The following is a 26409-nucleotide window of genomic DNA, read 5'->3' as shown; positions in this document are numbered from 1 at the left end:
TTGATGCTGTTTAGCCAGATCACCGTTTGCCGCGAAAAGGAGGAGGTCAAAATGGGGGTGAGTGTAACCGGTATGAAATGGCTAGCCAGTTAGCGGGGTGTGCGCTAATAGCGTTTCATTCGTTGACATCACCCGATCTGAGACCTTGAAGTAGTTTTTTCCCTTGCAAAGGGCTTTTGTGGGAGCGATAGTTAACGATGCCTCAATGGTGACTATTGTCGATGTGTGCAGACGGTCCCTGGTTCGAGCCCGGGTAGGGGCGAGGAGAGGGACGGAAGCAAAACTGTTACAAACTGCAAATTCCTGCATGCTCCTGCACGTTATCTTCTAGCTGACACCTTCATTACGGGTATTGTGTCCATTTAAAACATGCACAAGACAGATCACAGAATTGTCAATTTAAACAAATATAGCCAATTTGTTCATTACTGCATTTAGCTAACATTAGATAGTTAATCCAGAAAATCCTACCTTTGCCTCAATTTGGCAGTCTCGTCCAGTTCCTCATGTGTAGTTCTTTATGATAGCCACATAATCAGCTAATTAGCATTTCATTTTTTTGGGGGGGGGGGTAACTACAAGCAAATATATTGATAAATGTAACCTTGTCCTAGAGCGATTTGCAGTAATCAAATGTCACTCCAGGGTATGCCTACAAATCACAGCCCTTATTTGAAGTGTTTCTGAAATCCCCTGTGGGAAAAATGAAAAGTGGAAAAACGATTGGAACCAATTCCTTGTTTGACCGCTAGGTTTTATTCATACTAATCAAATCAAATCCAATTTTATTTGTCACATACACATGGTTAGCAGATGTTAATGCGAGTGTAGCGAAATGCTTGTGCTTCTAGTTCCGACAATGCACTAATAACCAACAAGTAATCTAGCTAACAATTCCAAAACTACTACCTTATAGACACAAGTGTAAGGGGATAAAGAATATGTACATAAAGATATATGAATGAGTGATGGTACAGAGCGGCATAGGCAAGATACAGTAGATGGTATTGAGTACAGTATCATCTACTGTATCTTGCCTATGCAGCTCTGTACTATTGTACTCTTGTCGCATTCAGAACAACTGGGAACTGAGAACTCGGAAATATCCAACTTCCAATCGTTCAAATCAACTGGGAAAAATCAACTGGGAACTCGGAAAATAACGACCTCCGACTGGGAAAAATCGATTTGAATGGTTATCTAACTTGGAATTCCAACAAGGGAACTAGGGCCTGTTTCTAGAGATCCGACTTTCTGACCTGAAGATCACTAACTTCCCAGTGGTTTTGAACGCGGCATCTATGTAGTCCTACCAGTATGTGCATTATGATTAAACAAATATTGCAGTGACAGTGACCACGTCAAGAAGCGACGCAGCGTACAGTGGGCGTGTTTCGTGCAAGTAGGAGGCGACCCGTTTCAGAAACACAACAGAGCAGACAGCTGCACAGACGGACTGCCCGCGGTCATGAACTCAAAACAGGCCTATGTAAAGTCTCTTAACGTACGCGGTGCAGCATAATATCCAAGTAGAAGTGCGTAATTTGGAAAAAGGTAATTCAAAATGTGGATAACTCCGGAGGAGGTTTTGCTGGCCAACGCTCTGTGGGTGAGCGAAAGGGCGAACCCCTTTTTCATTCTCCAGCGGAGAAAGGGCCATGGCAAAGGAGGGGGCATCACTGGTAACTATGAAATTCAATAATTTGGTATAACTGTTTTCTGAAAAATATAATTTGTGTTGGCTAATGTCTTGCATTAGTAACGAGGGCTTTTGTTAGCCGGCTTGGGTGTTAAGCAAGATAATTAGCACACAGGCTAGCTGTTGTGTTGACGTGGGGAAAAGTGGCGCTAACTACTGTTAGCTATTTAACGTTAGCTTTGTTTTTTCTTCACTTGCCATGCTCGCTCTTTGCTACTACTAGCTAACAGAATAGATAGCTATAATGCTTGCTAAAATGGTGCTTTCATGACATCTGGGAACTCTGGGAAAAACGAGGTCAAATCATGACGTCAGTGATCTTAATTTCGGATCTCTAAAAAGATGCTCGAGTTTCCGAGTTGGAAGCCCGTAAAAAAAAAAAAATCCCAGTCGGAACTCGTTTTTGCCCTAGTTCCCAGTTGTCTGGGAAGTGTGAATTTTGAGGTTTTCGAATTTCCAGTTCCCAGTTTATTTGAATGCGTTTGAATTATGTAAATCTTCTCAAATACATCACTAAACAATAACGTTACACAGCTAGTAGACTATTGCTTCGTTCAAGACAACTGGTAGTTTTGAAAGGTCATCCAACTCGGAATTCCAGGTCGGGAACTCAGGCCTCTTTCTTGAGCTTCGATTTTCCGACCTGGAGATCACTGACGTCATGATTCGACCTCGTTTTTTCCGAGTTCCCAGTAGTCTTCAAGGGACCATATACTAGTTTAGCCAACCCGAGACTGTGCTAGTTAGCACTGCCATATGACAAAAACAATGAACTTGGATTAGCCTCCCACTTTGAATTTGGTGCTATCATAAAACACCAGATATAGGTAACTTTAGCTATCTCCTGTAATTCTAGTAATAAAGAGAATAACAATGGCATTGTAATGAAAAACGATTTCATATTAAATAACTATTTTTAGGCTAGGAAGATATCTTGTCCGACACTCATAATTTAGTTAGATTTGTAGTGAATTAGATCAAGTCTCATTTTAGGTGACTCCACACAAGTGGCCTTTCATTCACAAGGGTTTATGATGTTTCCCTTTGATTTAGATATCTCTCCCCCAAGTCCTTGTCTAAAAGCAACAGCACCACTGTAGCTGTGTTGCTGACGAGTTCTAGGAACATAAGCAAGGTCTAAGACTAGCCTACGGTACACATTAACCCGTCACATACAATGGTAAAATGTAGGCTATGAAATAGTACATCATGTAGGAATGATTGAGGTATGTGTATGTGCGTGCACATGTGAGTGTCAATGCATGTCTGTATTATCAGACATTGTGCTTCAACAGGTGTTGGACTTCCACACTCCCCCTAAAAAATAGATGTCAATTCAGATCTTAACCAAATAACATTTGTTTACCCAGATAGTGGGTTAAAAGTCACACATGCAAAGTTAGGATTCCTCCAGCCAGCTACTTCATATTTTGCATGGTTGACCTGTAGTCCCCTATTGGGATTCATGCCTAAAATGCTGTGCTGTTTTACTTCAGGATTGTTGGTGGGCACCATGGATGTGGTCCTGGACTCCAGTGCCAGAGTGGCTCCCTATAGGATCCTGCACCAGACAGGGGACTCCCAGATCTTCTGGAGCATCGCTTGTGGTGGGTGGAAAACCATGCCATGACACCTCTGAATATTCTGGGATAGGCAAACTGTTTTGAAGCTAGCTTTATTTAAATACAACTGTATAAAAGCATCGGGACTATATAAATTATATCCATTATGATCAGGTCTAAAGAGACCTCTTCTTGTTGTGCTGAAATACTGTGTTTTCCCAGGCTCCTCCCGGAAGGAGATCACGGGGCATTGGGAGTGGCTGGAGACCAACCTGCTCCAGACGCTCTCCATCTTCGACAACGACGAAGACATCACCACCTTCGTCAAGGGGAAGGTCTCGGTAGGCACTGCTGCCACAAAGCATAGTTCAACCTCCTAGAATTAGAACACATTCAAATTCTATGGTCAAACCTTGGGTTAGCCAATGTCTTAATTGTTTCTCCTGCGTTATGTAAGCTGCTGACTCAGTTCCTCTATTAAGAGCCGATCTATGCGTCATGGTCACATTGACCGAAATCCACGCAATCCGGAAAATGCCATTCATGCCCATTCTAAGTGGCATGCGTGTGTTCATGCACGTCAGCACAGAGTCTGAACTCCCTCTTCCTCCAATTTTTCTATCTAGGGCATCATCGCCGAGGAGAACAAGAGCAAAGCAGCTCAGGAGGACGAGGACTCTGGCAAGTTCCGCGAGGCCGAGCAGAAGATGCGGAAGCTGTTTGGCATGCCTGGCGAGGAGAAGCTGGTCAACTACTACTCCTGTAGCTACTGGAAGGGCCGTGTGCCCCGCCAGGGCTGGGTCTATCTCAGTGTCAACCACCTCTGCTTCTACTCCTTCCTCCTGGGGAAAGAAGGTGAGTGTGTGTGTGTGTGTGCTCGCTCACCTGACATGCTTGCATAGGATGTGTGTGAGCATGCATGCATGTGCGTCTAAGAATGAATGAAATGGGTAGGAATCTTATGAGACTGGTTACAGAAGAAGATAATGGGGCTAAGAGAGAGAGTGTGTGAAAGGACATGGAGTATTGAGTTTGTACGGGTGTAGAGGTAACCCCACTTGAATGTTGCAGCAGTAACCCCCGACAAATGGAATTCTATGAAAGCTACCTTTCTTCTTTCCCTTTCTGTTGTTTCTGCCCCTCTACTGTACACCAATCTCTGCTTGCTCACTGCCCCCTTCCTTTGCTCTCTATCTCTCCCTCTTATCCCTTTTCTCTGTCTCTCTGCCTCCGTCTCCCCTTATAGTGACCCTGGTGGTGCAGTGGACGGAAGTGACACGTCTTGAGAAGAACGCCACGCTGGTGTTTCCGGAGAGTGTGCGGGTGAGCACACGGCACACGGAACACTACTTCTCCATGTTCCTCAACATAAACGACACCTTCAAGCTCATGGAGCAGCTGGCCACCATTGCCATGCGCCAGCTGCTGGACAACGAGGGCTTCTCCGCTGACCGTACGCTGCCCAAGGCATGCAAGACGCTCAAGAACGTCTCGGCACTCAAGAGGTATGAGGTTTCAAGGTTCATGAGAGATGAGTCGGGAATTTCCTTCTTTTTCTGACAGGAATTTTTCCGAACACCTGTTTTCAATGAAATGGAGGGTTCTTCCAAGAACTTGCTTGTTCAACCTCCAGAGAACAGGGGTAGGCAATTCAGGTTCTGAAAGGCAGCACGGTGTGTATTGTTCCTCCTAACACACCAGATTTTGTTAATGACAGTCCTCAATTTTCTGCATCTCACCGATAATCACCTTTTTTTTGTGTGTGTGTGTGTATATATTTACTGTATATCTACCTTTTGCTAATTTACTCCTCTCACTATTGGATGTCAACTTCAGGGACCTGGACGCACGGGCCAAGAACGAACGCTACCGGGCGCTGTTCCGCCTGACCCCGGACGAGCGCCTGGACGGACACACAGACTGCACGCTGTGGACGCCCTTCGCCAAGATGCACATTGTGGGCCAGCTGTTTGTCTCCAACAACTACATCTGCTTCTGCAGCCGTGAGGAGGACCTCTGTCAGCTCATCATCCCCCTCAGAGAGGTACCTACACACACACAACGCAAGCACGCCCCTTTCTTTCATTTTCGGGCATCTTGCCTCTCTCTCTCTTTCCCTATGTCCTGCCTCCCTCTTTCTCTCATTTCCTTTCTCTCTTTGGCAATCTTTTTCACTCTCACTTTCTCACTCTGTCCATATTTTTTCATGGGTGACATAACATGCCCTCGTGGGATGCGCCTAATGTTCTTAGTTGTACATTAGAGTAATTAAACAAATCACTCTTCCCCCCTCTCTCTCTCACCTCCCCTTTCTCCCTCTTCCCTCTTTCTCCTCACTCCCTCTCTCTAGGTGTCCATTGTGGAGAAGGCAGACAGCAGCAGCGTCTTGCCCTGCCCCGTGTCCATCAGCACCAAGAACAAGATGACCTTCCTCTTCGCCAACCTCAAAGACCGCGACTTCCTGGTCCAGCGCATCTCCGACTTCCTGCAGCGCACACCTGACAAGCTGTGGAGCGACGGCCACCCGCTGGCCCTCAGTGGCTATTCAGTGAGTCAATCAGAGGGGATGTGTGCTGTTTGAGTGGGCCCTTTGATCTGTCAGTAACACTCTGTCGTGAAAGAGTAGGGTTGCAAAATTCTCAGGGTTTCAAGAAATCCTGTTAGGAGGATTCCAGATGTCCTGCTTATTCACTCCTGATTCTGTGAATATTCCAACTGGGAATTTGGGGAAAGTTACTGTAATTCTGCAACCCTATGAGATTGTGATCCATAATATGGCTTTTTGATGTTTTCTGCTATGTTCTAGATTACATTAATATGATATGACCACTCATTCACGGTCATGCTTTTGCTAGAATTACTTCTTTTGAATGCATTTGTTTATTACATACTATATATAAAAATTTGTATTCTCTCTCTCCTTACTTCTTTTTAGCATGACAGGATATCCAGCTGGTATGTTTTAGCTGATAACGGCCCTTTAAATCCACAATCTCCTCCTTCCCCCCCAGGTTTCTCCCAGCCCCAGTACCACCCCACTTTCCTCCAGCCTCCCCACACCCACGGGCGCAGGAGGGGAACCGTCCCAGGGGCGCCATTACAGCCCCAGCCTGCCAACAGCCACACAGGGCCTGCTCCGCATCTACCAGAAGGACGACCCAGAGGACCACGGGCCCAAAGCTGTGAGTCCAACCCCACCCAGACCCACGTCAACGGCTTCGACTGTCTTATGCTCTTAGAATATCCTACCCATTTTTTAAATGTTTTTTATTACTTCAGTGTGCTCTCTCTGGTTTTTTTTAAGCTGAAGTGATCCTTTCTGAACAGTCTTTTATTGTCCCTACCTAGAGATGTAGACCGAGTTTGATGCTTTAGAATGTAGTTTAATGTATGCCGTGTCTATGGTTCTTGTCCTATCATGGTTAACATTACACGAAAGGAAATACTATCTTAACCAAGTGTGTGCATAGGCAAGCTTGAAATTTGACACTTGAAGGCCACCATCTGTTCATCGATCTATCTATCTAGCTCCCAAACTCAAGGATTGCAAGTCAGGCCTGGCTCATTTGGAAACAGTGCTCACTTCGCCATTCGTTGTCTTAGCTCTGACGTTGTTTGCTTTGCTCAGGGTGCCAAAGGAGCATAAAGACCATGTCCTTACAGCATTCTAGTCATTGATCACCAATGTCATTATATTGTTCTAACATACCTTTAGCTTGATGTCTTTTTATTTTTTGTCATACTGATATACTGACCCCCCCCCCCCCCCCTTTCTCTCTCTTTCTATTATCTTACTCAGACCAAGGAGAAAATGAAAGAGGAGTCGTGGAACATCCACTTCTTTGAGTTTGGCAGGGGGGTGTGTATGTACCGTACCTCCAAGACCAGAGAGCTGGTGCTCAACGGTATCCCTGAGAGCCTCCGAGGGGAGCTGTGGCTGCTCTTCTCAGGTAGACATTTTGTTTTCTACAATTCAATTTCTAGAATTCTCTTAGCCTATGTGTCCCCAAAGAGCACATAAGAGGTTTGGTTAGCCCACATAGATACTGTGCTTCAGTTACCAAATGCCTTAACTGGAGCATCCCAATATGCAGTCATTGCACTCAGTTTTTCTGATTCAAGTCAGGCTACATTTCTAAACTTCTGCTTCGGCTGTGTAGTCTGTGGCTGATGGCTCCAACCACTAGGCCACTCCTACTCTAGCACAGATGCACTATGTCTTAGTGCTGTTTTTGGCAGCAAGTCTGTGGGGTTTCAAACCACCAACCATAAGTAGGTGTCATTGCAGAGGAACTCTCCCTCCGTATGGTTTTTGTTCTTGTACGAGTTCTCAAAGACGCCACTAATCACCTACAGGCTACCTCTGAGGGTTAAAGTTTGGTTTAGGTGGAGCTAGCAGAAAGCCAATGGGCCTGTACCATGAATTCAACAGAATTGTAGATTGTAAAGGTGAGGTAGATAATTTACCAAATAGAAACAAATGCATTCAATAATAGACTATAAGGTTTCTTCAAACATGGTGATTTTGAATGGCAGAGTTTGAAGGTTGAATATAGACTATATATACACAAAAGCATGTGGACACCCCTTCAAATTAAAGGATTTGGCTCTTTCAGCCACACCCGTTGCTGACAGGTGTATAAAATCAAGCACACAGCCTTGCAGTCTCCATAGACAAACATTGGCAGTAGAATGGCCTTACTGAAGAGCTCAGTGACATTCAATGTGTCACTATCATAGGATGCCACCTTTCGAACTAGTCAGTTCATAGTGCGTAAAAATCGCCTGTCTTTGATTGCATCAAGCAATGTCAGCACAATAACTGTTTTTCGGGAGCTTCATGAAATGGGTTTCAATGGCCGAGCAGCTGCACACAAGCCTAAGATCACCATGCGCAATGACAAGCGTTGGCTGTAGTGGTGTAAAGCTCGCCGCCCATTGGAATCTGGAGCAGTGGAATTGTGTTCTGTGGAGTGCTGAATCAGGCTTCACCATCTGGCAGTTCGGCAGACGAATCTGGGTTTGGCAAATGCCAGGAGAACCATAACCAGCTCTTGCAACTCTTATGTTAATAGTATTGCTAAGTCTACCTACATATTTATGAAAAAGGCTATGGCAAATAGGAATAGGTAGGTCATTTGGCCTGTCTCTCAGCTGTGAGCTGCATTGTTGTGCGCTGCCTGACTCCAGAGGTACCGGTCAAGTTCAAATATTATATACAGTACCAGTCAAAAGTTTGGACACACCTACTCATTCCAGGGTTTTTCTTTATCTTTACTCTTTTCGAAAAATGTAGAATAATAGTGAAGACATCAAAACTATGCAAAAACACATGGAATCATGTAGTAACCAAAAAAGTGTTAAACAAATCAAAATAGATTTTATATTTGAGTGTCTTTGAAGAAGGAGGTCCCACATGTGCTGAGCAATTGTTGGCTGCTTTTCTCTGCGGTCCAACTCATCCCAAACCATCCCCATTGGGTTGCGGTTGGGTATTGTGGAGGCCAGGTCATCTGATGCAGCACTCCCATTACTCTCCTTCTTGGTCAAATAGCTTTTGTGTGTGTGTGTGTGTGTGTGTCAATAATTTATATTACACATCACAATGTTGTTGCCATCGATGTCTTTTAAACATAGTTGATATCCGATTATATCGTAATATCGCCCAACCCTACTTTACAGCACTCCGGCCGACGCTTGACATTGCACTTGTGATCTTAGGCTTGTGTGCGGCTGAGTCAGTTTGGAACTCGGTAGTGAATGTTGCAATTTTTACATGCTACTAGCTTCCGGTCTCTGCGGTCCCGTTCTTTGAGCTTGTGGCCTACCACTTCACGGCTGAATCATTGTTGCTCATAGACGTTTTCACTTCACAATAGCAGCACGTACAGTTGACCGGGGCAGCTCTGGCAGGGCAGAAATTTGACCAATTGACTTGGAAAGGTGGCATCCTATGACGGTGCCACGTTGACTCACTGAGCTCCTCGGTAAGGCCATTTTACTGCCAATGTTTGTCTATGGAGATCACATGGCTGTGCGCTCAATTTTACACACCTGTCAGCAATGGGTGTGGCTGAAATAGCCAGATCCACTAATTTGTGTGTGTGGTGCACATCAGAAATCTGTTGGTTTCAAGGAAAGCACTCGCTCCTACCTTGTGACTTGAAGGTAATGTGTTTCATTGTCTCTGCCATATTGACTAGGGAAGTGTTGTTATTGCAACGTCACCAAGCTGACCCCTCCCCTCCGTCATTCCTTTCTGACTCATCTGGTATCAGCTGACCAACTAGATTCCTGAGTCATGCGGCCTAGCTAAGCAAGGGTTACACAATAATGAGAGAACCTAGAAACGGAACCGCTGGATTGTGTTGCTATGTGGATGTGTTTTTGTACTTTGGCTGTTTCCTCTATGTAAAATGATAGCACTCAATGACCAGGATTGTGTCCTGCAATGATATCTGGAATGACTAGTCTGTTTTCAGGAATCTGTCGACTTTGTGTTTTCTAGCAAATATGTAAAGTTGGCTCATGTTTTTATTGATACAACAAACAAACAACCAGTCATACAACGGATAGAATCAAAAGGATCTAAACGTTAGATCCTTTGCCGACTGACAAATCCATATGGACTGAATCTGCCTCATAATCCATTGAATTAACCCTTTTACTACCATCCATCTCCTCTCCAGGAGCTCAGAATGAGATGGCCACCCACCCTGGCTACTATGCTGAGCTAGTGGAGCAGGCCATGGGCCGCTGTACCCTGGCCACGGAGGAGATCGAGAGGGACCTGCACCGCTCCATGCCCGAGCACCACGCCTTCCAGAATGAGATGGGCATCGCTGCCCTCCGCAGGGTCCTCACCGCCTACGCCTGCCGCAACCCTGGCATAGGATACTGCCAGGTATGACAACTTAAAAAACAACAACTTTACTTTACTTAGGCTCGTCACACTCCAGGGAGTATCATAGGCCATCAATGACTCTCCATCACACTCAGTCTTGTTACATCTTATGCCAGATCTTTTGGTATCTGCTTCAAGCTCCCGCTTCCAGGTGTTTCTTGGGTGCCCTCTCTTCCGTTTTCCTTGTGGGTTCCAGGATAGAGCTTGCCTGGCAGTGGCGGGCCTGGGCCTTCAGTGAGGTCCTACACAGTCCCCCCCCCCGAATTAACCCACCTCTTATTACCATCATTATGGTGCCATGGCTCTAGACACTATACATTTAGACAGAAACGCAGTATAACCAGGCTTTGCATCACCTTGAAATTGACATTTTTATTCTGAGATTTGCAGGGGAAGAGTACAATACAGTACAGTTCAACTAATAGGCAAGAACACAGTCGAGTGCAACAGAGTTATATTAATATTCTTCTTCTATCCATTTCTGGTCCACAAACTTTGAGCTTTAAGTCCAAAACAAAGTTAGCATTTTCATCGTGTCCCCTAAATGAAAGTTCCTGTTTACACAAAAACATGACACAATCAATGGGTCTTTTCAATATTTCCCTATTTTTCTTCACCTTTTCATTGTGCAGCTTCGTTGCCCTGCGCGCTTGTTCGTTGAGCTGTAGATCCACTCGGGTGTCCCCAAAAGTTTTCAAAAGCACCATTGCTTGTAAGTGCTCAGCCGTACTTTGGTGTCTCGTTGCTGCCTTGGTTAGACAACTCAAGTTTGCAAAGCCAGTGTGGTTCCAAACACCAAATCGATCACTTGCAAATAATAGGCATTCCCAGCAGTACAGTTTGCAGTGCTTCTCGGGGGCCTGCGAGCCATTGATAGCGCTCGTAGTTGGAACTTTGAAAGTGGCGAACAAACCCCTTTTGCCTGTGACAAGCTTTGTAGCGTCGGCCTCTCCTGACAATGTCAAACTTTTCTTGAAAAGTTTGTCTTGAGAATGGCGTTATAATTATATCCTCGACCAAATCGATATCTTCTCCTCCTTCCGCCATTGTGGGTTGAAAAAACAGCTTAGTAGTACGCAAATTAATTTGTTTATCAAATTCAGTTTCCTAGTTCTGAGGTTCTGCATAGACCTGCCCATAGGACCTGCCTCTCAATATTGGTAATCCAATCAAAAGACGTGCACGCACTACGCCAGCTAGCTGGCTCCTGTGTAACACTGGAGCCAGCCAGCAGGCGTACAATAGCCAACTCTAAAGCTGATTGGTTGACACTAAATTTTAATTTCCATTCACTTTAAGCTACAAGCGCCCGCACTGTTGATTCTGAAGGCCTGAGCGCCTGTGACAAGCTTTGTAGCGTCGGCCTCTCCTGACAATGTCAAACTTTTCTTGAAAAGTTTGTCTTGAGAATGGCGTTATAATTATATCCTCGACCAAATCGATATCTTCTCCTCCTTCCGCCATTGTGGGTTGAAAAAACAGCTTAGTAGTACGCAAATTAATTTGTTTATCAAATTCAGTTTCCTAGTTCTGAGGTTCTGCATAGACCTGCCCATAGGACCTGCCTCTCAATATTGGTAATCCAATCAAAAGACGTGCACGCACTACGCCAGCTAGCTGGCTCCTGTGTAACACTGGAGCCAGCCAGCAGGCGTACAATAGCCAACTCTAAAGCTGATTGGTTGACACTAAATTTTAATTTCCATTCACTTTAAGCTACAAGCGCCCGCACTGTTGATTCTGAAGGCCTGAGGGCAGATTTTAGACCCCTGGCAACACATGATGGCTGAATATGATTGGATAAAAGATCTAACATAAAGACCAGCCCTCCAAATCTCAACCTGGGGCTGGAAGCAGTGCAACCAAGAGGAAAGCTATGAAATGAAGAGTATAACTCTTAGTCTGGGGAATAATTTAATACATATTTGTGGGAAAATATATTTAAAAAAATAAATATATATTCTGATGTTTAGGCCAGCAGAGAAGGCCTTGCTGGCCCTGAGGGCCCACCACTGTTGCCTGGTGATGTTGGAAACTTGTTAGGTTCCTTTTTGTTGTTAAACGTTAAAACTAATTAACATGGTCACTGGCTGTGAGATGTTATGAGATTTCTTACACTTAGGTTTAAGTAGCAAACTCTAAAACAATCTGTTATATTTAGAAACTTCTCTGGAATGCAGAATTTGGTTCCAGAGAGTGGGCAGTTGAGTTGGATGCTTTTGAAGTAGTTGAAAGAACTCAATGTAATGCTATAGTGGAATTAAATTCCTGGAAATGCCATCTGAATCAGACTGACTGTTTGAGTTGACTCAAACATGAAAAGCCTCAAGCTGATAATGAGATTGGAACGAAGGCCTAGCGTCCTAAGCATTCCCTGGAAATAGTGCTTGAATTATATGGGACAGGGAAACAGGCTTTCCATAAAAAAATGTGGCACCGGACATTTCTGTATTTATTGACAGGATATTTCAGAAATTTGCCGGACCCATATGCGTTGGGTGAGTAACCTGATTACGGCATCCACCCACGGTGCTCAGAATGGCAGAAATCACATTTAGATTATGGTAAATCATATTAACTGAACATGCAAGACGAGGATGCAACGATGTGCGAATTTGGTAAGAACCGCATGTGAACTTTTGTTTAACTGTCCACATTTACTTTTCCTCAGCCAAAAAGACGAGTAACGAATAGCAAGATCACTAGCTAATGTCAATTTACTATCCCACGCAGGTTTACCTAATTTATTGGCCAGCTTGTCGGGAAAGAAAGCCTGTTCCGAACGGACTTTGGACGATAGATCCCAAATTCATACAACCAGTAGGCCTAGGCTACATTATTATCATTTAAAAAATATAAAAAATTAAGCAATGAGTGACGCAACAGATCAGAACGTTTTAGCTTAAAATGTTGATAAACTATTTATTTCTTCACATTATATGTGCACAAGGCAGTAGGCTATGCGCAAATGTTTCTTCCATAATGCTATTAGCGGGGGTAAAACGTTGTCAAAAAGGCACCGCACATGCTCGTGGTTTCAAGTAACAGAGATTAAAATATCAGTTTAGAAATGTTGAAAGCAGATAGATCTAATATGCAACAACTAGCATGTGCTACTATGCTAATATGATTAGGATTGTGCATTTGGCTACAGGACAATGAAAGAAAGTTCATATAAAATAATTGCCTCTGATATGGGCAGATTTTGGCTAAGCTACTTTGAAGCAAGGTAATGCCTCGTATCGATTAAAATGTTCAGGTTCCAAACAATTTAAGTATATGTTTTAAAAAAGCATACTGCCTCCAGATCATTGCAAAGTGGTGTGTGATGCGCTGATGAAGCCTGCCTATGCATTTGCTGTTTGAGATGTTTTAGCAGCAGCTCTCGCGCTCTGACAGATTTTCCGCTCAAAGGTTTTGTATTTGTATGCTGTACATGTTTGATAAATAAGATGCATAATGAATATACTGTACAGGTGCCAATGTATTTCCACTAAATTATGCAAATGTACCTATAGATGGATAAGCATGACCAGTCAAATGTACAGTGCCTTGCGAAAGTATTCGCCCCCCCTTGAACTTTGCGACCTTTTGCCACATTTCAGGCCTCAAACATAAAGATATAAAACTGTATTTTTTTGTGAAGAATCAACAACAAGTGGGACACAATCATGAAGTGGAACGACATTTATTGGATATTTCAAACTTTTTTAACAAAAACTGAAAAATTGGGTGTGCAAAATTATTCAGCCCCTTTACTTTCAGTGCAGCAAACTCTCTCCAGAAGTTCAGTGAGGATCTCTGAATGATCCAATGTTGACCTAAATGACTAATGATGATAAAAACAATCCACCTGTGTGTAATCAAGTCTCCGTATAAATGCACCTGCACTGTGATAGTCTCAGAGGTCCGTTAAAAGCGCAGAGAGCATCATGAAGAACAAGGAACACACCAGGCAGGTCCGAGATACTGTTGTGAAGAAGTTTAAAGCCGGATTTGGATACAAAAAGATTTCCCAAGCTTTAAACATCCCAAGGAGCACTGTGCAAGCGATAATATTGAAATGGAAGGAGTATCAGACCACTGCAAATCTACCAAGACCTGGCCGTCCCTCTGAACTTTCAGCTCATACAAGGAGAAGACTGATCAGAGATGCAGCCAAGAGGCCCATGATCACTCTGGATGAACTGCAGAGATCTACAGCTGAGGTGGGAGACTCTGTCCATAGGACAACAATCAGTCGTATATTGCACAAATCTGGCCTTTATGGAAGAGTGGCAAGAAGAAAGCCATTTCTTAAAGATATCCATAAAGAGTGTTGTTAAAAGTTTGTCACAAGCCACCTGGGAGACACACCAAACATGTGGAAGAAGGTGCTCTGGTCAGATGAAACCAAAATTGAACTTTTTGGCAACAATGCAAAACGTTATGTTTGGCGTAAAAGCAACACAGCTCATCACCCTGAACACACCATCCCCACTGTCAAACATGGTGGTGGCAGCATCATGGTTTGGGCCTGCTTTTCTTCAGCAGGGACAGGGAAGATGGTTAAAATTGATGGGAAGATGGATGGAGCCAAATACAGGACCATTCTGGAAGAAAACCTGATGGAGTCTGCAAAAGACCTGAGACTGGGACGGAGATTTGTCTTCCAACAAGACAATGATCCAAAACATAAAGCAAAATCTACAATGGAATGGTTCAAAAATAAACCTATCCAGGTGTTAGAATGGCCAAGTCAAAGTCCAGACCTGAATCCAATCGAGAATCTGTGGAAAGAACTGAAAACTGCGGTTCACAAATGCTCTCCATCCAACCTCACTGGGCTCGAGCTGTTTTGCAAGGAGGAATGGGAAAAAATGTCAGTCTCTCGATGTGCAAAACTGATAGACACCCCAAGCGACTTACAGCTGTAATCGCAGCAAAAGGTGGCGCTACAAAGTATTAACTTAAGGGGGCTGAATAATTTTGCACGCCCAATTTTTCCGTTTTTGATTTGTTAAAAAAGTTTGAAATATCCAATAAATGTGGTTCCACTTCATGATTGTGTCCCACTTGTTGTTGATTCTTCACAAAAAAATACAGTTTTATATCTTTATGTTTGAAGCCTGAAATGTGGCAAAAGGTCGCAAAGTTCAAGGGGGCCGAATACTTTCGCAAGGCACTGTATTTGCATGAACTGGTGTTTTAATTAATGAAGCTTAAAAGGGACAATTTTATTTATTGGCTTTTCTTTTTTATCGGCCAAACGCCGGCTATTACCGGCTAACAGAAACCTTGCAAAGAAACTACCGTAGTCTGGTGGTCTATTCTTTACTGTAAGGCTATTTCTGTCTGTTTTTGTCTCTGATTCTTCCTTCTCTTCAGTTTGTCTTGTTGTTGTTAATTCTTAAGTGTGTGTGTGTCCCGTCTCACTCAATGGTCCATACCGTCGGGCAGACCGGTTCAGTGCACGATGTCTGATGCGAACAGACTTAGCGACAGCTTCTATCTACAAGCAGACTGCCTGAACACGAACTTGACTGACCACCTGCTCTAATTCTCCGCAGCCTTAGCACACAACCACACAGACACATATATACATTCATGCTACTCACACACACACACACACACACACATCACAACTGCTGCTACCAGACTCTTGTTATACTACTCAATGTATACACTTATCCCCCCTTCCCCAATACACATGTAAATATTGGACTATAAATTGTGCCTTCCTGTATTGTCCTTACGCTAAAATGTTTTCTATTCTACTGACATTTACTTAGTTCGTATTATTTCTTGTTGTCGTTGACTTGTCGAGGAAGAACCTGCAAATAAGCATTTCATTGGAAGATGTATATCATGCGTATCCCGTACATACGACTAATAACTTGGAACTAGAAATTCACTAGGACAGGAAATAACATTTGTGATGCTGCACAAGCAGAAGAGTACACAATGATCGATGCCTGTCCCCTCCAGGCGATGAACATTGTGACATCGGTGCTGCTGCTGTACTGTACAGAGGAGGAGGCCTTCTGGCTGTTGGTGGCTCTGTGTGAGAGGATGCTGCCAGACTACTACAACACCAGGGTTGTGGGTGAGTGACAGCTAAGACTGACAATAGAAATACAGAGCCGCTAATTACCATATAAATAGAACGATTGCTGAAGGTTCTAAGGGTGATAAGAACTCAGTAGTTGATGTGGGCTGTGGTCGATTCAGTTTTCCAAATTTCTATAAGGACTTTTCATTGTATGATTTTCATTTTTACCTCTCTTCCTAAAATGAATTGAACCCAACCTTGATGCGTATGTTTGGATATGGATGTCTTTTTTAAAATCTCCCTCTCCCCCAGGTGCTCTCGTTGACCAAGGCGTGTTTGAGGAGCTGACTCGTGAGTGCCTCCCCCTCCTCTACGAGCACATGCAGGAGCTGGGCGTCATCTCCACCATCTCCCTCTCCTGGTTCCTCACGCTGTTTCTCAGCGTCATGCCCTTCGACAGCGCCGTGCTCCTGGTCGACTGCTTCTTCTACGAGGGCATCAAGGTCATCTTCCAGGTGGCACTGGCCGTGCTGCACGCCAACATGGACACGCTGCTGGACTGCACCGACGAGGGAGAGGCCATGACCATACTCGGACGGTGAGTGGGGGGTGGGAGAGACTGTCTGCACTGACGAGGGAGAGGCCATGACCATACTGGGACAGTGAGTAGTGGATTTCAAGTGTTTCTTGGAATTGACACCACACATTATGTAGCCAAAATGTTTAATTGGAAGGGTAACTATACAGAAACCTTAATTGTTTTACATTTTTATTTATGAATGGTGACATTACGATTCTGGACTGATGAAGCTATAGTCATATTGTGCTGGACTGAGAATAAGTGGTTGTTCTCTCACTCTCTCAGGTACCTGGACAATGTTGTCAACAAGCAGACTGTGTCTCCTCCCATTCCCCACCTCCACGCCCTGTTGACCAGTGGTGATGAACCACCACCTGAGATTGACGTGTTCCAGCTCATTAAGTCATCCTATGATGTAAGACAAGTCCTCCCAGCATGACTAGTAGAGCCAAATTACTTTTTCACAGAAAAATCCATTCTTAGTTCTCAAACACAACTCGCTTGTTTACTCAATCGCATTGAACAAGGAGAGATTGATGTAGATTCTACAAATCAGTGACTTCGGGATACATTTGTAACCGACTCTATTGAACTCTATTTCAATTCTATTATACTACAATTCTATAACACCTGCCTTTTCCCTCTGTTTCTCTGTGTCCCTGAGCAGAAGTTTGGAAGTCTGCGTGCTGATGTCATCGAGCAGATGAGATTCAAGCAGAGGTTAAAGGTTATCCAATCGCTGGAAGACACTGCCAAGAGGAGTGTGGTGAGTTCATATGTCAAAGAAGTGACTGTGATTGAAATGCTTAGTGGCGTTAGTTTCTTGATCTCATTGCGTTGATGGTTGTAGTTTGACGTCGACAACTGAATTTCATAGCATTGAGATTAGTCTACATTATACTCCATTCCAACCTTCACTTAATAATGATCTATTGTCTTACTGTTCCTACTTGGTCCAATGTGCTATAGCCAGAGATTTATTTATTTCACCTTTATTTAACCAGGTAGGCAAGTTGAGAACAAGTACTCATTTACAATTGCGACCTGGCCAAGATAAAGCAAAGCAGTTCGACAGATACAACGACACAGAGTTACACATGGAGTAAAACAAACATACAGTCAATAATACAGTATAAACAAGTCTATATACGATGTGAGCAAATGAGGTGAGAAGGGAGGTAAAGGCAAAAAAAGGCCATGGTGGCAAAGTAAATACAATATAGCAAGTAAAACACTGGAATGGTAGATTTGCAATGGAAGAATGTGCAAAGTAGAAATAAAAATAATGGGGTGCAAAGGAGCAAAATAAATAAATTAAATACAGTAGGGAAAGAGGTAGTTGTTTGGGCTAAATTATAGGTGGGCTATGTACAGGTGCAGTTCTCTGTCTTGTTGTAAAGCTGTGTGTCTGTCCACAGGTGAGGGCCATCATGACCGACTCAGCCTTTAGCATCGAGGAGCTAGAGGAACTCTATGTTCTCTTCAAGGTGAGAAATTGGCATAATTATTACCGCCCCTGTGGCTTTTTACATGACCAAACACTGGTCAACATTTTATTCAGTAAGTTCTTTGTTAGTAATGTTCTAAACACAGGCATGGCAACTTAGTGTGGTGGGTATTAGTCATGGTTGCGGTGATGATAACAGGTCACACAGCTGTCACATGTTAGGTGTTGTGCAACCAAGTGAGCCATTATCAATAGACTGAGAACAAAACAAGTTGGGGCTCATGCTGCAAACAAGTGTAAACCTGAAAGCCCTCAACAAAAGCCATCGCTATCAAGCTGTTAGCTCAAGTCCCTCAACTGTCAAGCATCATTGGACTATCCATTCAATGTTTCAATCAACTAATACCACCTCTGAACTGCATCCCACTCCCCTTGCCCATGGCAGGCCAAGCACATTATGAGCTGCTACTGGGGGGCCAGCTGCACGGCGGCGGAGCGCCATGACCCCAGCCTGCCCTACCTGGAGCAGTACCGCATCGACCTGGAACAGTTCTGCCAGCTGTTCGGGGCCCTGGGCACCTGGCTGTGTGGCACTCACACCGTCACACTGGCCGCTCGCCACTTCCGCCTGTTGGACAGCAACAAGGACGGCCTCATCAACTTCAAAGAGTTTGTCACGGGCCTGAGTGAGTTTGGAGATTTGAATTAAGGAATCGCAACTTGCTGCAACTTAACTGACATGCATTACAACATTGATGTTTTCAGCTGTGGTTTTGAGAACAATTATGTGCTAGTTTGTAGAAGGATAAGTCTCCGTGCCTAATTTGACTGGTTGATTATAAGATTATAGTTAGCATGGATCCCACCTCTGCCACCAATTGGGTAACTGACCAACCATATGTCTCCCATCAGGTGGGATGTACCATGGAGACATGACAGAGAAACTGAAGTTACTGTACAAACTTCACCTGCCGCCAGGTAAGCAGGGAAAAACAACTCCTCAGGTTCAATAACAGTCTAACCTACCTATGATAAATGTATTGCAGACATACTGCAGGATTTTGACAATCACATTCTGACTTCTCACTATTTGGCTTCAGTCTTTTCACTCAGAAACAACAGTTCTGGTGAATCAATAAATGCAGAAGATGTGAGCCTGCAGTCAGCCAGCCAGCACACACACTTGTGACCCTGTGCTTTGGGTGGTGTGTTTTTAAAGGGACAGTATGCACATGAGAGAAGAATTGTCTCTCTCAAATCAAATTACATTTTTCACATGTGCTAAATACAACAGATGTAGACTTTACCGTGAAATGTTTACTTAAAAGCCCTTAAAACCTCTTTAGGCTAGGGGGCAGTATTTTCACATCCGGATGAAAAGCGTGCTGCCCAGAAGCTAGGATATGCATATTATTATTAGATTCTGATAGAAAACACTCTGAAGTTTCTAAAACTGTTTGAATAATGTCTGCGAGTACAACATGACTGATTTGGTAGGAAAAACCCGAGCACAATCCATCCAGGGAAAACATTTTTTGAGCTCAGTGTTTCCATTAGGTTTCTATGGTAAATCCCTTTTTAATAGAAATATGCTTGCAGTTCCTATGGCTTCCACTAAGATGTCAACTACTAGTCTTTAGAAATTGGTTGATGTTTTTCCTTTGAGAGATGAAGTATTCCTTTCCTTTCCATGTGTCACACAAAGGGACTCGAGTCTTTTGGAGCGCACGACCTGGAACGCTCTTCACTTTATTTTCGTCCGGTATTGAGCACAGTATTTCCCCATCTTAAATTTTATCGATTATTTACGTTTTAGGATACATAAGTTTGGATTAGGAACGTTGTTTGAAATGTTTGGACCAAGTTTACAGGTAAGTTATTAGATACTTTGTAGTCATGTTGGGCGAGTTGGAACCTGTGTATTTCTGAATCAAACACGCCATGGGGATAAAATGAAGGAATTTATGTTTATGGGAGATTTTGGAGTGCCAACAGAAGAAGATCTTGAAAGGTAAATCATGAATTATATTGTTATTTCTGATTTTTGTGTAGCACCTGCCTGGTTGAAATCTGATTTTCATGTGTTTGTATGCGGGGTGCTGTCCTCAGATAATCGCATGGTCTGCTTTCGCCATAAAGCCTTTTTGAAATCTGACACTGGCTGGATTAACAAGAAGTTAAGATGTATTTTGATGTATAACACTTGTATGTTTAATGAGTTCTTATTATGAGTATATCTGTTTTTTGAATATGGTGCACTGCAATTTCACTGGATGTTGTCAAATCAATCCCGTTAACAGGATCCGAGCGTGAATGGGGGTGAAGGGATTTAACCAACAATGCAGTTTTAAGAAAAGTGAGAGTTAAGAACAATTGAGCAGTTGGATAAAATGTGTGTGCTTGTGGGAATGCGTGACAATGTGTATGTATTATAATATTTAATTAATCTGATGACTGTTATTTATCTAATCAAATAATTGTTTTGTTACCCAATTTTAAATTAATCATGTAACTATTAACTCAATAGGAATTTGGGGCACCATCTCTCGAATTAAACTCTAAAGGTTACATCCAGAAACAGTCAACTTATTAATCATAACCTCGTATCATATCATCATTCTGAACAGTCGTAGCCTCCAACATCTGCAAAAAGCCCAGCCTTTCTTATGATTCAGTACTACACAAATTGGTTAATTTATTTACTAGCTAACGAAACAGGTCCCTTGCGGACTAACACAATATGGCAGCTTGTTACAAAAGAGAGAGAGAGAGACATAATACTTTGGTACATTTAGAAACTACTCTCACATTAACGATATACTTTGCACACGAACTGCCACCGTTTGGAGTAAGAAATCATGAATGTATTTACGTTTAGATGTCTTGATTCTTCCAGTGATTGTCTGGGAGGTGAGCTTCTCGCCTCTACCTCGTGTTGAGATTTCAAAGTTTGAACCACGTTAGAAGTGAGCTGCAGCTACATGCTTCTCTGGCCTGATATGTTCATTCTTAACCCACAGTTTTACACAGTTCATTCAAAAGGGGTGGTTCGTGAGGCTGACCTCAATCAAGGGGTAGTGACTACTTGCTGTGCACAGTTTTATATAAACAATTGTCTTATAGTTTCTAACATTTACATCCCTCAACAAAAACACTCATCGTATTTCATACACAACATAAGAGGATGACGACTTCGTACATGTAGTGTATATACTTCTCAAGTTACAGTATTTACTTTATAACATTTTTAATGACATCACAAAATAACACCCGAAATGACATTATTATTTCTCACCTCTGACCATTCCCCACATTCTATGTTAGAAATATTGTTCCAGTATTCACTTTAGAACGTGTTACAGTTTTGGCGGGGAAAACGTCTGTGAAACAAGGGCACATTCCTTTGGTGAATTTGGATCCGCACATGGACAGTCATGACAAATACATGCTAGTGCTAACATGCTTGTTGTTTCTCTTACAGCATTGTGTCCAGAGGAGGCTGAGTCGGCACTAGAGGCTGCGCAGTTCTTCACTGACGATGACAGTCCACAGGGTACACACACATTGCTGTTGACATATGCGTAGAGCATACACTCTTATACTTCTATAGGGGGAATATACACACTTGGTAACCATCTCTCATACTTTAGTTTGCTCACAATGTAAATGTGATATTTGACATTTTAGATGTTCTACTTAAGGCAATGAGTGGTTCCTACAGTCCTGCTCCGTTGCGTGTGTGTGTGTGTGCGTGCGCATGGAAAATGGATTCCTACTACTTGATTTAACTGACAGTGTGTTGTCATCATCCTCATGGATCTGTTTCCTCCCTCACTTACTTTCTGTCTTAATCTCTTTCTCTATATTGCTCTTTTTCTCTCATTTCTGTCATTTCTTGCTCTCCCCATCTCGTTTTGTTTTCTTCTCAACGCTCCAGAATCTCCCTTCCAGTCTGATCTGGACTTCCTGGTGCAGGAAGTGACCTCAGGTTTGTCTCTCTGTGACTCTGTGTCACAAAGACATGTTTGATCAACAAAATGTTGGCCACGCTGTCAGGCAGAATAGTCCATCTAATATTCCAATCTACAAATTTGTGAAACAATTATTTGTTTTAGTTCATAGAGGACACTCTCTAACCTGTTAATAACCTCGCCATGTGATAGAGCATACCAGCAGATTACACAACTTTATACAGAGTGGGTCCCCCCTCATTTCTTCTTCCTGTCCACTTGGTACAGTCCACTCGGGGCTTTCTTTGGAATGTTCTGGTGTGCTAGACATCACATCTTTCCCCTTATCTGACTTTCTGTGGTATCTGCATCTCAGAGCGTGGACTTTCCTTCCCTGCCTGTTACCCTCCTAGTATCTGTGGGCTAATTGACTTCCCTCATCTTCCGTGAAGTGAATGTCTCTCAAACTAATACAAACATCAACCCCCCCCCCCCCTCACACACCTTCCAACCTCTGTCTAGATAACCCACTTTACCCCCTGTCACTGTGTAGTGTGTACACTGGTGTGGATGGTCTGAGTAGTGGCTTTGTGGACATGATGATGATGGTGGTGGTTGTCTTCGTCTGCAGGAGAGGAGATGAAAGAGGCTGGGGAAGCGTCGGGATGCGGAGATGCAGAGGAGAAGAAAGGTGAGCCTCACTCCGCCTATGTTAATTACCTTTCTGCAGTATTGATATTCTTCCTCTGCAGGATTCAAGCTGTATTTCTATACGTATCCAGTGTAATATTGCAATGTCTGTTTCAGAGGTGAAGGACTATAAGTATTACCTGAGGATGTGGGCCAAGGAGAAGGAGCCCAAGATTGAGACCATTAAAGATCTTCCCAGGATGAACCAGGTACACTTACTGAGAGATGACCATAACTTGACCACTCATGCACACTTGGAGAAGCCATTTCTGTGACTGATCCCCTGTGTGTCCCCTACAGGAGCAGTTCATAGAGCTGTGTAAAACCCTGTACAACATGTTCAGCGAGGACCCACTGGAGCAGGAGCTCTACCACGCCATAGCCACTGTGGCCAGCCTGCTGCTGCGCATCGGAGAGGTGGGCAAGAAGTTCACCAACAACTGTGCCAAGAAACCAACCGACACCACCTACACCCAGGCTCCCACCCTTTCCGCTGAATTGCCCCAGCCCGAAAAAGAAGAGTCGAATGGGGAAAGCAGCTCAGGACAGTCTCTGGTCTGCAAGGCTTTGGCGGAGGCCCAGCTAGAAACGCCGCCCCAGCAGACGTCGGATGAAGAAGTGAAGGATGACACGTCGGTCTCGTCCTACTCCATGGTGAGCACGGGTTCGCTGCAGTGCGAGGACATCGCCGATGACACGGTCCTAATTGGCTGCGCCGGTGACCAGCAGCGGCGAGGCAGCACGCTGGACGGCGATTGGTCCATCACCTTCGAGCAGGTGCTGGCGTCGATGCTCACCGAGCCGCCCCTGGTGGACTACTTTGAGAAGAAGGGAGACATTCAGGCAAGGATGGCAACCTGTAAGATGCAAAGGGGGGTGGAGAGGCAGGTGAGCTCGTCAAGCGACCATGAGTTGGCCCAGCTCTCAACCTGAGCGGACCCATCCAGAACTCAACACTCACTGTCATTTCTCACCCGTAGGGGAAACCGATCACTGTCCAACTCGAGTTACCGTCCGGCCTTGCCTCACTCCCGTTTCACAGGGAGCTGTAGACCTGTATCTCTGTTGTGATTGTCATCATTTTACAGAACCAGGTGTGTGTGTGTGTGTGTATAGGAAATATATCTATTGAAACAGTATTCAGTCTGTAAGCATAGAGTCTGCCCAACGGTTCTTACCTTGGATAAAAGCCACATAACTCTAAACATTTACAACCTATTACATCAACCCTACTACATTCAGAACCAGATTCAACCTAAGCCTGTTCCTAGACTAAAAATCACTTTCAGTAGAGGTTCTCCATGTCACATGCTTTCTAGTCCAGGACTAAGCTTAATATTCGTCTGGGAAACTTGCCCTTGAAGTGTAGTGGCTAATCCAAGGATGGGATGTTGTGCAGAGGAACATTGGTGCAGGATATCAGAGTTTTAACGTGTTAGTACTCAACTGTATTTCTGTCGCTTCTCCTAGCACACTGCGGACCACAATCTAAGCTGTGGGTAAAAGCCTTCAACTGGAAGACCTATATGAGACATGTATAAGACATATGAGACATGTTTGTATCTGTGAAATCCACAGCCAACTCTAAAGAAAGACAGCCTGGGAAAAAAAAGACTGAACTAGATGTTAGATTTTAGAAACCGCTTGTTTTTGTTTTGTGTAGGTTTTTCTTAGAGAGAACGTTGGGAGAATGTCTGCGTTACCACTCTGTTCTCTGGCCAGTACTTGCTTCATTCGTCCCATTTCAGCAGTCGGTTATTTAAACTACCTTTGGGTGTGTAGTCTTATAGTACAACTCATGGTAACACATTGGTGTGGTTTGGGAGAGTCCTCCCTCCTTCACTAACTAACAATTAATCTGCAGCCTTCAGATATGCATGGCGCTTCGCTCATTTGGTGACTCGCCTGCCAGGACCTGATTGGACTGTTTTTGTAATGGTAGGTTGGCATATACACAGGGATAATTGTAGTGTTGGCATTTTGGGGAGGGACCTCTGAGGCTAAAATCTGCAGAGTTGGAGCATCACAACAAACAGCATTGTTTTCATTGAATGCCCTTCTTGAATTTTTGACCTGCATATCAAACAAGGCAGTATCTCTTCCCCGTAGTTCAAAGCAGACACTCAGGGGGCGCTATGTGTCATTCATCAAATTACCTCAAATATTGTTTTACCCAAAGAAATACAATAGTTTTTCCATTAGTTACTAGACCTAGCTGTGAGTCGGTTGTATCTTTGTATTCGGGCCGGAGTTAAATTGACCATCTGTAAGTGGTCAATGGTTACCCCTGAAATGCACTGCTTCTGTCATTTCAGAATAGCAGTAAGGAAACATTTCCTGCAAGCAAATACTATTTTAACAGATTCCCATTAAATTTCAGTCTCGAGACACTTGCTAAAGCGCCATGTAATGCTTTTCCTTCAAGCCAATAGGAGTCCCAAGCTGTGAATTACTGCATATCATTTTCACATTATCTTCTATCGTTCAAAGCTTTTTAAGTGTATTAGATGTTTCTTGATAAAAATATAGCCTCAAATTGGTCTCATGTTATGAAGGAATTGAGAAAACCGTGTTACTGTCCTCCTGAATATTCATAACCTTGTTTTAACAGAGATAAGCTTCATACACAGTATTTGACTACACACCCACATTGGTCACAAACATAGATATTTTGCTTTCCTCATGTCTACTTTTGTCAACAGCTATTTTTTTATGTTTGGCAAGAAAAATTTTCTTTTTAAGAATCCGTTGTCTTTTAATCCATTCACCCCCCCCCCCCCACTAAACACTAGAGAAGTAGGAGTTAGGGATTGTTGTACAAGGCTATAGGCTCCTCAGTTTTAGTTTCCATTGTGGTTATCCAGACGGGTCTGAGATCAGTGGAGAAATGTGCTGGCACTGCTCAATACTGGTTCTTTTATGACACTAAAACCAGACTTAAAAGGTTGTCTGGCTGGTCCTTTGTTCATAACTCAACAACAGTCCAGCATTGCCCACGGAATTTGCTTGCAGTATTACATACCAAGTTTATTGGCACTTTGTAAGATAGTTTTATACCCCAAGTTAAATTTCAGTGTTATTTGCGCTCAGCCCCAAAGTCCCAGTTAATCAAATTGTATGTAGATTATTTTATGTTGGCACACACAACCTGTCTCACTTTGTATATTCTTTGCTTTTCATCTGCATATGTTTCTTATATCTAATGAAAATGACTAATTTTACTTGTTTACCTTGCAGACTACTTTCTAAATGTGAAAACAAGGAAGTAGTTTTGCATCTTTTGGGGTTCTGGGATAGCCTATGTGGCTGTTAAATCTGTTTATCCACCTATAGATATGTCATTAATGTATCCATGTAACGGATGTGTTTATTCACAAACTTGCATTTTAAATTGTATTTGATCAGTACTGTACTATATTGTGTAATAAATGGAAATACTGAATGAAATAACTTGATGGTTTTATTTAATAGGATAGGCTTACACCCTTTGGGTATATTAAGTTTGTTTTTAGCTCTGCAGACAAGATTGACCATTCTTAATCCAAT

General features: G+C 43.3%; 1 protein-coding gene across 2 annotated transcripts; it reads left to right on the top strand.

The window, feature by feature from the left end:
• The first annotated feature begins 1384 nt into the window (after nt 1-1384).
• Nucleotides 1385-26313, top strand: LOC109905981 (TBC1 domain family member 9B). Of its 2 annotated transcripts, XM_031790217.1 has the most exons (22): nt 1385-1682; nt 3196-3306; nt 3484-3602; nt 3888-4116; nt 4508-4766; nt 5098-5305; nt 5612-5809; nt 6273-6443; nt 7061-7211; nt 9951-10165; nt 16133-16250; nt 16509-16794; nt 17062-17191; nt 17444-17542; nt 18195-18263; nt 18669-18909; nt 19136-19201; nt 21705-21776; nt 22161-22211; nt 22805-22864; nt 22981-23072; nt 23164-26313. In XM_031790217.1, the coding sequence occupies exons 1-22, from the start codon at nt 1565-1567 to the stop codon at nt 23794-23796; spliced, it is 3696 nt and encodes a 1231-aa protein (XP_031646077.1). In that variant the 5' UTR covers nt 1385-1564; the 3' UTR covers nt 23797-26313. The 2 variants fall into 2 exon arrangements, with proteins under 2 accessions (XP_031646077.1, XP_031646078.1); XM_031790218.1 differs by lacking the exon at nt 22161-22211.
• Nucleotides 26314-26409: the final 96 nt, after the last annotated feature.

The sequence above is a fragment of the Oncorhynchus kisutch genome, linkage group LG15 (genome assembly GCF_002021735.2).
Source record: "Oncorhynchus kisutch isolate 150728-3 linkage group LG15, Okis_V2, whole genome shotgun sequence".
NCBI classification, from domain to species: Eukaryota; Metazoa; Chordata; class Actinopteri; order Salmoniformes; family Salmonidae; genus Oncorhynchus; species Oncorhynchus kisutch.
The sequence above is the reverse complement of the archived record's forward strand: the minus strand, read 5'-3'. Positions and strand labels throughout refer to the sequence as shown.